A 17,835-nucleotide genomic window follows, 5' to 3' on the forward strand; every position below is an offset into this window, starting at 1 on the left:
TACATAACTTTTGGTTGGGGCTGTCGCAGAGGATCAACCTTAAGGAGGGTGGCTACCGACGATACAATGTTGCCATGCTAAACCATGTTAAATACATTAAAAATTTCAAAATGATAAGAATTTAATAAGATTTGGTGAACATATTCTTTAGGGCCAAATTTGACAATACAAATTTTTTAAGATTTTTCTTCTGTACAGTTATCGAGTAATTGATCACTAAAGTTCAAGTGTATAAGCATAGCGTTTCCATATATATAGGTATACATTCCGGGCATAAGAAATCTGCTTTAATCCGTAATTACTCGATAACTAAGCAGAAGAAAATTTTGAAAAAAATTGTGTCTTCGCACTTGATGTTGAAGAACATTATCACCAAATTTGATCAATTTCTTATCATTTTGACGAGTGTAGCCACCCTCCTTAAAAAAGATATTTAAAAAGTTCGTATATTTCGGAGTAAGTACTTTGGACTCGATACGCGAGTGGTGTACAGAGGGCTCGTGAGAGGTCAAGCATACGTGGTGGGTTTTCGTTCCATATGGCAAAAGGTGGAAGAGAGAAGAGGGACACTGCGTCTCACCGATATCTTTGTTCACGAGACAGAGACACAAAGAGAGAGAGAGAGAGAGAGAGAGAGAGAGAGACGGAGGAGGGGGTGAGATCCGGTGCAAAAAGTGGGAGGAATAAGCTTTTTATTTCTTCGGCTGGTTCCTCTCGAGAGAAGTCTCTTGCTGGAAAGTGAAAGGAACGAGTGTAGATAACGTAGCAAGGACGTCCACTGCAACTCTGCTCGAAGCGTGTCGGTAACACCGCCCTCGAGCAGGCTCCACATTCGACGCTATAAATTTTTCACCCTCTCTTCCCTCTCCCACACCCACGAATCTCCATCTCCCTCTCTTCCATGCTTCTTTCGACAATTCCTACGTTTTCATCTCTTTTCGAGCTCTTTGCATTTTTCTACCCCTTCCATTTCGATCGCACTCTCGCTTTTCCCTCTTCGTCTGTCTTCCTATCCTCGCTTCTATCTCTTTTTCACTCTGTCCGGTTCGTTGAACGGTGGAATGACCGAAAGAGCATTCCGAGCTCGAGTTCGGGTTTGAGTGAAATTCTATAGGAATCGATAAACCCCCGCGGACCACCAGGAACGAATATCCACGCACTAATCTCCGCTTCATTCCTGTTTTCATCTTTTCGAGATCAATTGGTTTTATCGTTTTATATTCGATGGTTAATTCGGTGATAAATTGCCTCTATTTCTGTGAAAATTTCTGTCAATCTGCGTCGAATCCTTCCAAGGCACCACGAAACGGAATAAATCGCGAGCGTAAATTTACGAAATTAGGGGAAATGCAAATGCCAAAAAGTCTGGCTTCTCTTATTCGTCGTCGGTTCCGAATCACCTTCACATTTTACCGGTCCAGGCTCTCCGAGCAGGGTTTGATTTCTCATGAATTTCAAATCGCGCTAGAAATTAATTGTTCAAGCCAATTTTGAAAATCCTTTCGAAACGTGTTCCATAAAATATGAGTCAACGCGAACTGTCGCGAGGAGAACGAAAGAGAACGTGCTGCTTCGCTCCATGGGCTTGCCGACAGGCCGTTCCTCAATAAAAAAATCGAAATACTTATTCTCGTGCTGACCAAGGCTGCGAGGACAGCCCGAGGCTCTTGCGACGAGCGTTCGGTTTGTGCATATTTTCGAGTCTACAAACCCCGTAGAGTTTTCCCCGCGATCGAAGCTCCACGTTTCTTCTTGTCGCTGCTCCAGGATGGATCATTTGGCTGACCGGATTTTTGAAATTGGGAATTCTTCGACAAGGTTTTACCGATCGCGTGAAAGCTCTGCGAGCCCAGCGAGCACGACGATGGCAAAAACGGACCGACAGCCTTTCATTTAATATTTCGTCGAATACGTGAAAACAAAGTGCTTCCATGCAACTATGCAACTCTTTCGTCATATCAGAAATTTTGTTGTTGCCTGAGCGAAAAAATTTGGCTGAATATGTGCAACGAAATATTTTAATCCGCAACTAAATTTGAGTCTCCATATTTTCCCGATGTTGCAGTGGACCGCGTCGTGTCGAAAATATTCATTTTCGAAATTTACAGCCATCGCTGTCGCACCCACGCTGACGAGATACCGATCGTCGACGTTTTCGAGGGTGTTTCCTCTCGTTATACAGGCGCCATCATTTTATCGACGAGAATACATTTTTCCGAATGAACAAAAAGTTTTTCGGAACGATCAAATACATTTCGCGAGGTTGAAAACTTTTCGACTCTTTTTTAAATAAATTCACTTTTTCCAAGTTAAAGGTTTGATTTTATAGTGCAAACGCCCTTTCGAATTCGTCATTCTATTTCGAAACAAATGAAATATAGAGAAGCTCATGTCGATTCATGTCGTTCTACGATTACATAACAAAGAAAAATGATAATCGTATTTACAACGAGAATGATCCCTGACGCAATGAGAGTCACATTTGGACGCAATTATTTTCACTTCCAATCGATTATTCTCGGATTCCTCTAAATTTTATGCATTTCAGGATGCTTCGACGCACCTTTTTTTACTGTCTTCACTCCCATTTTATATTTCATTGATATATTTTCTAAACTGTATAACTAATGATTGGCGCAAACGTTGGGAGACGATTGTGCGCCAAAAACAGCGAGAAAATTGATGAGATCGATCAATTTGATTCGACGACTGGTAGAAAGGGAGTTCTCGTTCGAAGAGTAAAAGTGACCGAAAGGACTTCTCGCGACTTCTCTCGACGTATTAAGGGTGAATGATACAAAAGTCGAAATAATTAGAAATTGATCAAATTTGGTGATAATGTTCTTCAACATCAAGTGCGAAAGCACAAATTTTTTCAAAATTTTCTTCTGTTTAGTTATCGAGTAATTACGCATTAAAGCAGATTTCTTATGCCTGGAATGTATACCTATATATATGGAAACGCTATGCTCATACACGTGAACTTTAGTGATCAATTACTCGATAACTGTACAGAAGAAAAATCTTAAAAAATTTGTATTGTCAAATTTGGCACTAAAGAATATGTTGACCAAATTTTATAAAATTCTGATCGCATTTTGAATTTTTTTATGTTTTTAGCATGGTTTAGCATGGCAACATTGTATCGCCTGCATGTACATCGCAAAATACGACAGCGATTCCTTTGTGCCGTGGATATTCGTGAAATTTTTTCTTATTTTCGTGTTGAATAATTATTCGAATCGGTGCGTGTAAAAAAGTTGAATCTGAGGTCGCGACACCTCGAAATTCCGCTCTGACTCGATGTTCATCTCGATCGTGCAGGATCTTTCGTGCGTGCTCGTGGGGGCTACTCGATTTCTACCGGAGAAGGTTGACCGGTATAAATTTTTCGAACAAACGAAGGAGAGACAACTCGATCCGTCTCGAGCGCTTGCCGCGCTCTTGCCTCTCTTATACACTCGCGGTTTATTCAGCTTTCTTCGTGAAACCGTGGCAAAGCATTATGTACGAGATATCGAGGCATTGTCCTTGCTGTCCTGCGTGTTGCCACAGCGCGAGGCGTTCCCTGCTTAGCAACTTCCTGATCGCCACGATACCCTCAAAACAATTTCAAAGAGCTCGCTCTTTCTTTCCCTCTCCACATTTTCCCTTTTCTCGTCTCTCTTGCTCTCTCACTCTTGTGATAACTCTGTGCACAGACTGGACAGCAGAAACAGGCGTGTCTGGCAGTAATTCCTTCGTACGAATGCGAAGGAGTCTGCGCGTTGGAATTCTACGCGGCAAGAGTGATTGAAAAATAATGGTAAAAACGGTACAGAAACAAAGCGCGAAGAATTCAAGCGAATTTCTTGAAACGTTTCTTCCCGAATTTTATTTCAGAGAGAAATGTGGTAAACTTATTTTCAGTTAATTTATACCGTGAATTCAACGATTCAAGGAAATTTTACTTAAAAAATGGAGAAATTTGGTCACTTTCGTAATTGTTAAGGCGAAGACTCGTGCCGACGAAAAAATGTCATTTTATTGGAGAAAAAGTGGCGGGACGGGACAGGAAATAATTGATAAAATGGAATGCTCACTTGGAAAAATAATAATTGGCTTCGTGACGTGGCTAAAGGAATCGCAAAGTTGCAAAATCATATCAGGCATCGCGAGCATTTCTCCCGGAAACGTTTTATCTGTACACACGAGAACTCAGAGGTGATTCTGCCATGACGGATATGGAATAGTTGTAACGATTGTGTCCCGTGAGAAAATCCTCGAGATAAACATGTGCCGTGGAGGAAATATGCGTTTTATTGTACGAATAAGGGAAGGGGCAATCCGGATTCTTTCGTAGTTTGTTGAGCCTCGAGGCCGTGAATCGGATCGTCCTCCTTAATAAATATTCTGCATCCGGTTCTCTCTTCCGTTTCTCTCAGTCTTCATTCCTACTCCGTCCCTCAACTTTAATTGCCAATTTCGGTCACTTCCGTGCCAATGTTCTAACTTTGAATATTAATTTTGGACTTCAAACTTTGAATCTTTATGGAGTCTTCATTCGATTTTGCGTTCTCTTGTTGCTCCATCCGTTTTCAGAGTTGCTTTCCAAATTCTATTGAAAATATTTATTTACCATTGCCAACGAGAATAGTTTCGATGCAACGACTTTGTTGACCGTGAAAACGACGCGTTATCATCAATGCTCCCTTATCAATAACTTATCCTTATCGCGCTAAGATCCGCATCGATATCTCGATATATCAGAACGCTTTTCATTGTTTGTTCAAGCAATCGATAGTTGCACTTAATACCCTTGTCGGATGGTCGTGTGCTCAAGGCTTTATTCGATAGAAATTGCAAAAAAATTCTCACAGAACTCGCCTGGGCAGAATTCAGAGAATATTATCATTCACGAGTAGCAATTTTCTTCGTTTCGTACAGACTTTAGATTTTTTGTTCGTGCGCAATGCGACTTTGAAGAGCCGATGAATGATGAATCGAGCGGGTTTCTTGGGCAATCGAATCGGCGAAGTGAGCGTTTTTAAAAAATCACAAAACCAAACAAGGTTGTAACTTTAATGAAAATTTAGAGTGAATAAGTATGAAAAATTTCGATAAAAACCGAAATTTTATTGTAATTTCTTGAGAATATAAAGAAATGGGTTTTTCGGAAAATTTCTTAGATCGACAAGAACGTTGCAACTGCGTTTGAATTATGAAATGAGAATGTAAAGGTGTTCGAAGCATTTCGTTGATTTCACATGACGCTCTAGTAGCTCGGATAATAAACAAGTCCAAGTGAAGCGTGCACAAGTACACGCTCGAAACTTTCTTGGCTCGGCTAAATAACTCCGACGAGAAAGAACTGTTTTCATGATTTCCAGTGGTGGCGTGTAGTATCACGTTCGAAACTGGTCTACATTTTAATTCCGATGTAACAACAAGAAAGAGAGAAACGGCGACGAAAATAATGACAGCAACAACAACAACAACGATCAGCAACGCGAGTGCGATACACGCATCGAATATTTACCGTCTCGTTTTCTCGGCGTGGCTGGCGATGGAAAGAAGTTTATTCAACAGCTGCTTCAGCCTCGATCTGTAGGGACGATCAATTTCGCAACCACATATTGTTCAACTTCGCGTTCCGTGTCCGTGATGCGAAGCGAGGACCAAAATGAAAATAAATTCAACGCGAAACCCAGCTAACAAAACGATCCGCACTAAAAATCAATTTTACCTCTCAATCGACTTTTTATAGCTTCGCGTTTCGAGGTGATAAAAAAAATGCATTGCCGCTGGACCGAGAGCGACTGATTTTTTCACTAACGATTTTTCAACACGGGTCTGTTCCTTCGATTGTTTTTTACGCTATCGATGAGCGGAGTGGGAATTTATGCAGATCAAAAGAGGCGTTCCAGTCGGTAATTTTCACGTTGTACTTTTCCCGTTTCTGGCCTGTTAGGTCGGTTATAAAATCGAAAAAATGGACCCCTTTTAAAAGACCAAAATGAAACACGTTCCAATGGAATATCGGGATATTTTAGGGGAGCTCGCGAGTTATACGAACGACAGAAAAACGACTTTTCGAATTCCCAAGCTATCGAAGTAGCGGTTCGATTACGTGGCGACTTATACCATCCGGTTCGCTTCCTTTTTTTCTCCAGCACGTTACAGTGATCTATGGGTGAACCTTTCACGAGACGGTGAGCAATTTACCGAGTAGCCGTTGGCTATGGCCTTTCTAAAATCGGCTCCAAATTGGTGTTGTGCCGGTTGTCGGAACGGTAACCGGTGGCAACTCTCGTGTCAAGATATTTTTAAAACTGTGAACGAAAGATTTAAAAAACAAGGAGAAAAACTGGTGCATCGAAATTTCGATAAAAGCGTTGTCAAAATGGGAGCTTTTCCGAGCCGATTTAGTTCAATCGCGCTTAATATATTTTTATTCCTTTCACTCATCAAAAGCCAGAGAACAAGATTTCGACACTTAAATTCGAGAATTTCTCGTCGACCTCTCACTCGACAAATCTCCCTTTCCTAATCGACTGATTCACTCGGTGCCAGCCACTTTTTCATAGCGGATCCCCCCCTCAAGCAACGAAATCGAAATGAAAAACATTTTTTTAATCACCTACAATTTCTCGGCTCATTTCCATTCCTCCAATAATTATCATCCGAAGAGGAGAAGGAAGAAGAAAAACACAATATGCTACGAGTACAAAGACTATTTTTTATCGAAACAATTCGCACGCTTTCTTTCGCGATACCATAAATAAGTTGATCGTGTAATTGGGGTCGTACTATTCACGCGATCATTCTCACACATTGATAATATAAAAAAAAAAAGGAAAAAAAAAACAGACAAACATTCATATAAAAAACACAAGAAATCTCAATGCGAATATCGCATTCGCAGATTTTCGCAAAAAATCTTACAATTTTTAATCAGTTTATTCGACAAATTCTGCTTTACGAAGATTTCAATATTCGTACAATATTTATTCTATAAAAACTTGCATCATTCGAATGCGATGATCGTTATTGGTCTATTACTTCGTGGCTGTTTGTCAATTGATAGAAATTTCGGGAATTTTTCATTTTGGCTCGACACCGATTTCTCCGGGGTCTTTGAGAATTGAAATTTTTAAGTGTAATTGCACTGAAATTTATTAATATTACTATTCATTTACAATTTGTCAAGTTATGAAGATTCGTAAATTCTTCAAACTGATTATGTTTTCTCGTTGAAAAAGTAAAGTTAGACTTCTGCATAGTCCAAAAAAAAATGATTGACCTCAATATTGATTTGTTATTTCTCCAGTAAATTCTCGAAGTTTTACTGCGATTACAGGGCTTGGGGGGGAAAGGTTAAAAAGATGAAACTTTTTCTTATCCTACATATGCTCAAAACCGAAGACACAATAATAAAGGAATTCATTAGGGCATTAAAACGATGCGAATTTCATTACATATTTCCCCCTTTTCCAGTCACGCTTCTTCATAATAATACTTGATTCTCGCATTGACTTTTAAGTCGATCGGTATTTGAAACGCAGTTGGATCGACGAAAGAAAGAAAAAACATGATAGAATTCGATGTTCGGATAACGGTGAAACGAGAGTTTTAAATTTGTCCTCGATTGATATCCGTTGCTAGTGGTGGTTTTGATCGTTATTCACGTTCAAGTGGGGCTGACACACGTGAAAGAAAATCCGAGGTTTGCTTACCTGCTGTTACGGTTGCTTTCTCTCTTTCTCTCGCTCTCTCTTTCCAATGTGTGTGTGTGTGTGTTGGAATTAAGAGTGCGAGAGAGCCCAGGAGAATATAAAAATTCGAATCAAGGGGTCATAGCGACCCCCCTGCGAATCGCTTCGTTTTCACTCCTGCTTATTTCACGTGTATTCCTCGAGGGTAGTTTTGCACTAATCGTAATCACCTTTGTCACAAAAGCCATTTATAAACGGAATGAAAAGGGCGACACCATGTTCGTTGCTTTGTCAATCGTTTGTCAAACTAATCCTTTGACAGCGAAAAACGCGAAGTTTTTTTTATGCTCCTTTCTTGTTTAAAACGGCAGTCACAAGAAAGCCGCCGAGGTGAAAGCCGTGGAGGAGGAGGACGAAGTTAAAACACGACTGTCCGATCCAGCACAACGAGTAGAAGGCAAACTTTTTAAAACTCTCCCCCTCCTCCTCCTCCTCCTCCTTCCTCTAAGTTTATTACTACTATACTCTCTCTATCTCTCTCCCTCTTTCTCTCTTGGTTGTATTTCTTCGTATATTCCCGCGTACCCACGTTACTTTCACAAGAGCCTCTCGCGACTCGCTCGAGGCCTCGCGGCTCTCCCTCTCTCTTTCTTACACTCTTTCTCTTGCCTCCTTGAAGGAACCCACGAAGACTTCAGGCTCGAATCTCTCTCTACAAACCGCTCTCCCGCCAACTCGATACTTTTCTTTCTCTCTCCCTCCCTCGCTCTGTCCCTGCGAATAACACAAGCGTATATGGAGACGAATAAAAAAAACCCTTCCAACTCACAGTCACGTATCTCGATGCGAACGTGACGTCAGGTGAAAAATTCTACTCTATCTTTCTCTCCGATGCGTTACGTCGTGAAAAAGACAACTTGGCTGCGTCCTCAAGTTTTCGTCTCCTTCTCTCTCTCTCTCTATCTCTCTCTCGCCCTCTTTGTACTCCTGCAACACTCACTTCGGGTCGTCGATCCTATCCCCGATCCTTCCTCAAGGTCGCTCACAGATCCTTGACAAAGGTCCTTCAGACTTTGAAGAAAAACAATTTTTCTAGCCTCACCCTTGTCTTGCCGGATGTTCCTGGGAAAGATACGAGACATTTATACCAAATTCATGCCTTTTTTCACCGTTATTTGAGCGTAGATCGCTATCTATAGATCACTGGGACCCGGGCCAATTCTCAGCTGTTCTTAATTTGAAAATGACTCTTTTTAACTTTGAGCTTTCTACCAATGATTATAAAAATGATGTTAAAACGAGAAAGGCAAAAAATATGAATCCAGAGACCCAGGGAACTGATACTAGTTCTTATAGACATTTGTAAAGTGGTAGTGACCTGCTATCATTACTGTCGATCCTTAGAAAGGTTCAGAGATTCTCCAGAATCATTGAGCATCTGTGACTGCTGTTGTTTTTTCAAGTTCGTCGTCATGTCCAGCATAGCGCCGAAATCTGGTCGAACGCTCGATATCGAGAGTTCTTCGGCGGTAGTAAAATCGGTCGTCGGACGATTTGGTTTGGTTAGCTCCAAGCTCCCGTCCATTCCCTTTTTGTTACTGTTCATCGTCATATCTTCCGATCTGCCCGTCATTTCCGTCGGTTGGGAGCTTGAATAATTACTTGGCATCGATGGTTCAGATATGAATTCGCTCATTTTACGCTCGTTGCATATCGTCAAGTCAGTCGGTGGACATTTGCCGATTGGACCGAAAAGATTGGCGATGTTACGGGCGTACGCCGTCGAAGAAGCTTTCGTGAATTCACTCAAAGAGAAACCAGACAGTTTGGCCAAATCAGCGGGTGTGAAGCTCGTCAGTTTGCTTAAATCCGGGATACCGGTTATCGGCTGGGAAAGATCGGCCAATGGAAAATCAGCTGGTAAATTCGAACGCATATTGTTCAATGCTTCGGCGGTCAGAGGTGTCGCCAGTTTTGTAAAATCTGTTGGCGACGGTTCGAAATCCATTTTTGCATTTTTCACCGAGACCGTCAATTCTCCTGAACGGAAGGTTGGAATTATTTCCGGACGATTCATCTTTCCCATGCACCCTCGAGAATCCTTCATTTGTAAAGGACTGCTCGCCGTCACCTCGGTAATTTCTTTTTTGTTGCAATTGTTTTGCGTCGACGTCGACGGCTGAATCCCAAACGGTTTTGCCACCGATGCAACCATCGCATTTTCAGGTTTGAAATTCACAGGAGCAAGGAACACGTTATTTGGAGGAAGAACGCCCCCGGCTTGGGCCATCGCTTCCGATATACCCAATTGTGGAAATTGCACCGCTACGAAACCCTCCGGTGGTGGTTCCGGAGGCTCTAGGCCGGGACATATCATTTCTCGGATTATATCCCAGTACGAACCGTTCGTACGATTTGGCCCAGGAAGTTTAGATGCTAAAGAATTCTGTAATTTACAAAGAAATATTATAAATAATCATGTTTCATTATTTTATACTGACCGATCAGTTTTATACGCAGAGAGGGGGGGGGGGGGGAGTCGAAATGAAAATATCAAAAAAAATTGACGAAGCATTGGAAAAGGAACAATGTTACGAATGATGGACATGAATTTTAGATCAGTAATTTTTAAGATCAACCGGTTCCCTAATGAAATATTTATTGTTATCGATATCGATGGAGAAGAATTTTTGTATCAACTTTTTAGCAGTATTCGCGATAAAAAATAACGTTTATCTTCCAACATCAATTGATATTTCATAATGAAAAACCTTGATGAAAAGCGTTACAAAACTATTTAGCCAGTTTTCATGATTCCTGAAGAGGTATGAAAATCAATCACCTTAAGTCTCTCCAAATAAGTAGTTGTTGGATTAAAATTTGTTCGAAAATCAATGCCACCCTCGCTCCTGTAGTAATCAATACATTTTTTCTGCAACAAATGTTAATAATTAGAAATTATTGATCTATCAATAGAATCTGGTGTCATTAATGTTGATATATTTAGGTATTACTTACGATTTCGTCGAGCCCGTCTTGAGATATAAAGGGTTCTTGTGCTAATGTGTAACTTAGAAGCATAGGACGTGGGTACTCGTGAGGTCGATTTTCAGGCGGTGGCATTGACCAGAAAACGTTAAAATTCGATTCATAGCAATTGCCATCGGCGTTATAAGGTGCTGGAAAAACAAATTTTTATTTTTCGTAAGTCTTGTCAAATATACTTTGAAAACGTCGATTGTTCTTTCATCTTCCACAAAACAAAACACAAATTGTAAAATAATTTTCCATGAAAAAAAATGAATGTAAAATAATTAAATTCAAAGTTTTCACTTGTAAAATTGCTCTAGAAGTGCAACAAAAATTCGTGAATCTCGTAAAACTTAAATTCAAACTTACAACAAATTAAACCAATGCAAGGTGTATAACCATTGTCACTGGGCCCTTTCATTCTAATTTGATAATCTAATTGGGAATCAACATCTCGCAACGATGGGGAAGCGTGAGAACGTGGATGAGAATGGTACCAGCCAACCAAAGTGACTCTCTGCCATTCCATAGCTTTTGATATTTCAGCTTCAACCATATTTGCTGACGTTTTGTCCTTGCCTGCATAACGACAAGGAAATGCACTTGTGATCGCCAGATCTGTAACAAAATTGATTTTGTTAATTCAATCAAAATATATTGATACTATCGAAAATTCTAGATGCTATAGGAAAAAACAGCAACAAATAGTCTCCGCAGTTCTCAAAGAAGAGAATATTAAAAACATGACAATGAGCGTATACGAAATTTTGTGATTCTGAAAAATTTGTCACAACTAACTTGACATGCTTACTATGAGCATTAATATCCCAATGGCCACCGAGATAGCCGCAAACTTCTTTGTCCATGAGGTGGCAATGGAGGTCAACGACGACAGCTGCGCTTGTTGATATGGTAACTAAAAATGGTTGAATCTTTCCAAGTGTGCTGAACGACGTTAATTCAACCATAGTACTCATATCCCTGAGAATACAAAAAAATTAAAAACCGGCTTATACAAAAGATAGAAAGTTCATTTATTCTGTTCGCACATTGCATGACTTCGTATTCCTAAGTTGGCATGTTTCACAGGTACTCTAACTACTGTTGTGGCATTTGTCGGCACTGCTGTAAAAACTTCCTCTACTGTTTCGCTGGATGCATCTGCAGTATCCACTTTTGGCGGCTAAAACCAAAATTTGAAATACTTCAAACACTTCAAATACGTCACTTAAAAATATTTACAATTAATGATTACATTATCTGGTCAGAATTTTGATTCATTCAATATTAATCTAGTTGAACTCAATTCTATCATTTTTTATTGGATTGTTTTCAATATTCTATTACTGTTCTTCTTAATTCTTTATCACGATTTTTGCCATTGACATTGTAAACAAATTTTTGTAGTGTAAATTTTGAAAAATGATTTTCCATCTATTTTTTTCATAAATTTATAAATTTTCGTTTTCTATATTGTTTTCCTAATCTTTATGTTTGTTTGTAGTAATGAAAGTCACGACACAAAAGTTCACAGTAAATAATCGTAGAGTGGAAATTTGTCAATATTGTAGTATTTAAGTACAGTGAATCAAATAAATATAATCTTACAGGGAACATTGCTGTACTCGTCATCATTAATTCGATGATTTATTGAGAGTCTTTTTATCATACGAAAAATATAAAGATGCTCCTTGAAGAAAGGACGCCGGAAAACAAAAAAGCACAAAACATAACCTTGAAATTAATGTTATTTGACAGGCACGTAGAGAGGTTGTTGGGGTTGTGGTTGGCGGAGTTTTGTTGATGAAAGGAATTCGCTCATTCGTCAGTCGTTAATCAAGATAAAAATGGCGCCTTTTTTAAATTGAAAAAACAGTTTTAAAAGAAAATATTTTATAAGAAAAAAAGAGAAAACAACGAAAAAGCTCTTTGACATTCCATCATAAAGAATTGTCTTTTTTGTAAATCGATAAATCATTTAGAACTTGTATTTTTTTCAAAAAAGTCTTCTTTATAGAAATATGCGAATTGGCATTCAATCGAACCAACCGACACTCTTTTCCCCCTAGCGGTACGGGTGTGAATTACACGAAGTTACATACGAATAGCATAGTTTGTGGTTTGCAGTTTCTCGAGTCTCGGGTTTGCTCGGGTTTTTGGATGGAGAAAAAAAAAATCTAATATCTAATATGGTGTCCGTGGTTCACAGCGGTTCACGTCGGATGTCTATATTTTGAGATAAAAAAAAACGAACGGAGGAAAAAAAACGAAAGAATTTTCCTCAGTCCGCAGTGCCTAGGATAATTCGTTAATAATGAAAATTCGATTGAAAAAACGGACGTTTTAGATGTTGAACGCGTATGTCGCAAGTCGTGGCTTTAAAGTTTCTCGCTCGTAGGTATACGTTCGAGACACAGAAGACGAAAGAAACGGAGTTTTTTTATTTCGATCTAAAGGAGACTCAGGTGGAAAATACTACAGCGTGTCTTCTCATACTTTTGTATCAGACATTTTAAAGATTCGGTGTTGTGTCCTCGTTGAAAATATTTCGAAAAACGAAACCATTTGATTTTGACATTATTTTAAAGAGAAAGAGAAAGTACTATTTTCTCAAAAAAAATGGAGAACTCGATATTGTATGATGAAGACGATGTCACAAGAACGAAAATCGATATCAAAACGGGTATGGGAAGTGTCCCTGATATTGGCACATTGGATATTGTGTCAAGGCTAAGTCCACAACCGCAGGACGAAGAACCACGAATCAATGGCTTGCATCAGGTCAACGGTGTTTGCGAATCGCCTCAGAGAAACCCAGAAACTAATAACCTGGCGGCGCAACCTTCAAATGAGGAAACTAGTCACTTAAACCAATTGGGTAAGGGAATGAGAATATTTCGATTAAACGATAAACCGTACGGATTCCCAAGTCAATAATGTTATCCCAATTTAAGCCAATATTTATGTAATGGCAGTGTCTCCATGAAACACTGACGAGCAAAGTATAAAAACCAACATTTTCTCCTAGGATGCCACCGGTGATTTAAAATTTATACCGAGGTTCATTTAACATTAACGTTAAACCTAACGAAATAATGCAGTATTCACTTTGCAAACTCTGTCAAATGCTCATCTGTTGAATTGTCATAAAAATTTAATTCTTTTTTTTTTAACGGCAAGAAGGTAATTAGAAAAAGTCTGGCAAATTAAAGAAGGAAGCTTTGAATTGAAAGAACAATTTCTATTTTTGCCCTACAAACCCCAACTTCACTTGTTTTATTTTTTCATTGTTTCAATTACTTTACAGAAAAGACAAAGTCTTCGTGTACGGAAAATGAAGATGCTGACATTCGATATGTCAGCTACACGAGCGAGTTGCAGATGCCTAATATTATGAAATTAATACAGAAAGACCTGAGCGAACCGTACTCTATTTACACTTATAGATATTTTATTCATAATTGGCCCAAACTGTGTTTTCTGGTAAGTTCAATGTCATCAATTCTTCTTTCTTAATAATCCTTCCGTCTATATTTTTCCTATTTTATATTTATCATGTCTCAATCCATAAGGATAAATATAATATTTCAATTCTCTTCAAGAAAGAAGCTTTATGTAGTAACAAAACTAGAAAAAATTTTATTGATGTAGTTTTATTTTTACAATTACAATATATAAAAATGCAAAAAATCTTTCAAATAGTTTATTTTCTGCGTCAATAATTGAATATTGCTCAGATTTCTTGGAGGATTAGCTTTAAGAATAAAAAAATTTGAAAGAAATCGTACTAATCCGTTTTTTATATTGTCCGAAAATTCAAGGCAATGCACGAGAACGAGTGCGTCGGTGCAATTGTTTGCAAACTGGACATTCATAGGAAAGTGATAAAACGTGGGTACATTGCAATGTTGGCTGTGGACGTGAAATACCGTAAACGCAAAATCGGTTCAAATCTCGTGAGAAGAGCGATAAAAGTAATGGTTGAGGATGATGCGGATGAGGTCGTCCTTGAAACGGAGATAACGAACCGACCAGCGTTGAAACTTTACGAGAATCTTGGCTTCGTTCGTGACAAACGACTCTTCCGTTACTATTTAAATGGCGTTGATGCCTTACGACTGAAGCTTTGGCTCAGATGAAATTTGTCTGCGTGTTCATGCCAATAGGAACTTAAATAATTTCGCGAAAGTTGGATTAGCGTGTGCGTCAGTGTATATCGATATTTGTACATCAACGTACGCGCTGGAATTCGATTCTTTGATATCCATAAACGAACGTTAGAGACTTTATTACCGAAGAATTTATCCCAAACGTGCGCACAAATGAAAAACACAATGGAGCAACAAAAAAATCGTTGCGTTTCAACGGCATTAAGGGAAAAAAAAAACAAAAAAAAAGTAACTGGAAAAAAATATATCTAACACGTCACGGCCGGCCCGAGGTTTGGGAGGGCAAATTTTGTTTGAAAATGTTTTAGTATATTTTCTTCAACAAAACATGGTTTATCGGAGTAACGGTATTCGGTGATGGCAAATGTGTATTTCTTCATATTTTCGATAAATTTATCCGGAATTATGTTGAAAAATTGATTAAACTGAAAACCTTGAATATGAGCTCATCTTTGTTTTCTTCAGCTAAATTCTTGCCCAGCTAACTGCTCATTTTGTAACTGAATTTCAATAATCACTAACTATTTCCATTGATATCCATTTTCAGTAATTCTGCAAGTGTCATTAAGAGCAGGATGGAAGTTCAATTCTTATCAGGAAAATTTGTTTTTCTATAATTGATTTAAACTTTCTCTGTGGGGAAGAGAATTCAAAATTTCCGAAACACTGAAAGGTTTCGGCGCATTGCTAAACACTTAATTGTTGATCCGTACTTGTTGACTCCAAAGCGTTCAACAAATCATGCAATCCCGATGCAAACTTTTTCCCCGACGAAAGTTTGAACGAAGATCTTTGAAAGCATTGCGGTAATTTCCTAGTTCACTGACACTCTTCGAGACGAGTTAAATAAAGAAAATATTCCACGTGGGGATAATTACTTTCGTAGTAAAGTTTAAGTTCGTAAATTACGATCGATCACAGCTTGAAAATTTATATACATTATGAATTATATAAATATTATATTGCATGTATATATCGATTGATATTTATGTATGCGTGAATGTACATTGGGATTTTCCATTCGAAATATCGTTAATATCGAGCCTTAGAAAAACTAAAAAATTTCAATTGTTTTAATACTATCCCCATGTTCACATAAATCTTTTCTGCGTAAGGGACTGACAATCTGAAAAATCGTCCATCTGAGTTTCCTTGGCACATTCGTCCTTCAAATTTTTCAATAAATTTTCTCGAGCGTTTCCCCACGAACGGAATGTTTCAACGTACATACACGATCTCGAGGCTCGATGTTTATCCTGACAAGCTTGAGTTAACAATCGAATTGCGAATAACAGAGTTTCCACCCTTTTTCGGTCTGATTCTCTTCTGATGAGTGAGAATCGCTCTTGGAGTTGACTCGGTGCACTGAGATTCTGCAGAAACGGTTAGAAATAGAAGGAAATACAGATCAGACCTTTTTGTGGAGGAAAAACTTTCCTCAGAAAAGTCGTCGACGAAATGTTTCTTTATTTGGCGTGCTGGCCCCAAGAACGTCTCGGAACCCGGAACATTGCCCGAGCAATCCAAGTTTCGATCAGCTAGCGTGGCCAAACTATTGAAAGTAGAAGGAGAACGGGGTTGGGGACTATTTTGTGGTAAAATAAGTTCTCCGCAATATTCTTCCTCGGCATTTTCCGCCAGCGCTACCGACAGCATCCGAAATAATAGTCCGATAACAAAAAGCACGAAGAAACATGTATCACTCGTCAGAAGGGGCGCCGATTAGAAAACGGTGTTCAACTTTCCACGCCGAATGAAACTCAGATTTGATTGCATTGATCGTCAAGCCCGAGATACTCGGCATGCACAAATTATATGAAAGATACAAAGAAATTAATGGAATCGAGCAGAATCTAGAGATGTTTGTGACTGCGGGCGTCACATCTCGCCGGGACACGAAAGTATGATGCGATCAATTCTATCGTTGCTTATTTAAACTCGGACAAACTGTCGGGATATTGTACAAATATATTATTGCAACGTGAATGAAAAAACGAGGAATAAACACGGTGAAACGATGGAACACAATTTTCAGGTGGATCCAAGATGATTAATAATCAAACGAAAATAAACATTATCGCATTGTTCGATAATATCCCGGTGTTCACAACCGATTAGTTATGAATTCAATGAAAAAAAAAAACGAAGCAAATTCTCCTCGCTCCCTCTCCATTTTTCATCTTCTTCGCCATGACGGTGTACGTGATTACTGAAGCGTTGCGTAAACAGATGCTGGGTGAATAAATTATTTGAAATGTTGTAACGAACTCAAAGATGAGCGTGTTATTTTGAAGAAAACAAACATCAAAGAACAATTTTCTTCTTTCTTATATTTTATTTGTTTTTATGTCGAACAGTTTGGGGAATAACGTCTTGCAGGAACGAGCGACGAAAAATATCGATAAACATTTACCGCGTCTTACCCGTTATGTCGACATTTGTATAAAAAATAAACACAAAAATGGAGAAAACATAATGACAAATCGTAATGTAATAATTATTAAAATATTTAAAAAAAAGAAAAAAACAAACAAATGTTAATAAAAGCCCGTAAATGTTTTTAAACGCCAACGGTTTGTTTATTGCTGTAAAAATATTCAAACTCCGTGTTCCAAGTCTCTCATCTGGCGCGAAGAATTCCAATGCTTGAATATAGATGCCAATCATTCGAGAAGCCTGAACTAGGTTCTATATTTCGTACAGATATTTGATCGTGAATTGCGTTTTCATTTCTTCCAGAAATGATGGAAGTATTGTTGCCGCCTTCGTCGTCTGCGCAGATGCTCCATATTTTCCTTACTTTTGATGGCCATGGCAACACGTGCCTGTTTTTTCTTTGTGACAATACAGTATAATTATTTTATGTCCACGTCTCGCTTCATCGGTGAGACGAAACATCTGCGACTTTTGGATGACAAATAGAAATTTTTCGAGCTAGTTGA

At 38.8% G+C, this 17,835-nt stretch overlaps 2 protein-coding genes across 2 annotated transcripts; one reads left to right on the top strand and one right to left on the bottom strand.

The window, feature by feature from the left end:
- Window positions 1-6,698: 6,698 nt before the first annotated feature.
- LOC122416081 (MPN domain-containing protein CG4751) lies at window positions 6,699-12,498 on the bottom strand. Its single transcript, XM_043428763.1, has 8 exons — window positions 12,333-12,498; window positions 11,774-11,907; window positions 11,536-11,705; window positions 11,094-11,342; window positions 10,713-10,873; window positions 10,537-10,626; window positions 9,073-10,140; window positions 6,699-8,816 (listed from the first exon to the last, which is right to left on the bottom strand). Exons 1-7 carry the CDS (start codon window positions 12,357-12,359, stop codon window positions 9,082-9,084), a joined length of 1,890 nt encoding a protein of 629 aa, XP_043284698.1. The 5' UTR covers window positions 12,360-12,498; the 3' UTR covers window positions 6,699-8,816; window positions 9,073-9,081.
- A 381-nt stretch (window positions 12,499-12,879) lies between these two features.
- Window positions 12,880-17,369, top strand: LOC122416039 (N-alpha-acetyltransferase 30-like). The gene is made up of 3 exons (XM_043428705.1): window positions 12,880-13,602; window positions 14,032-14,207; window positions 14,546-17,369. Exons 1-3 carry the CDS (start codon window positions 13,344-13,346, stop codon window positions 14,861-14,863), a joined length of 753 nt encoding a protein of 250 aa, XP_043284640.1. The 5' UTR covers window positions 12,880-13,343; the 3' UTR covers window positions 14,864-17,369.
- The last annotated feature ends 466 nt before the right edge of the window (window positions 17,370-17,835 follow it).

The sequence above is a fragment of the Venturia canescens genome, chromosome 9 (assembly GCF_019457755.1).
Source record: "Venturia canescens isolate UGA chromosome 9, ASM1945775v1, whole genome shotgun sequence".
In the NCBI taxonomy this organism is placed as follows: Eukaryota; Metazoa; Arthropoda; class Insecta; order Hymenoptera; family Ichneumonidae; genus Venturia; species Venturia canescens.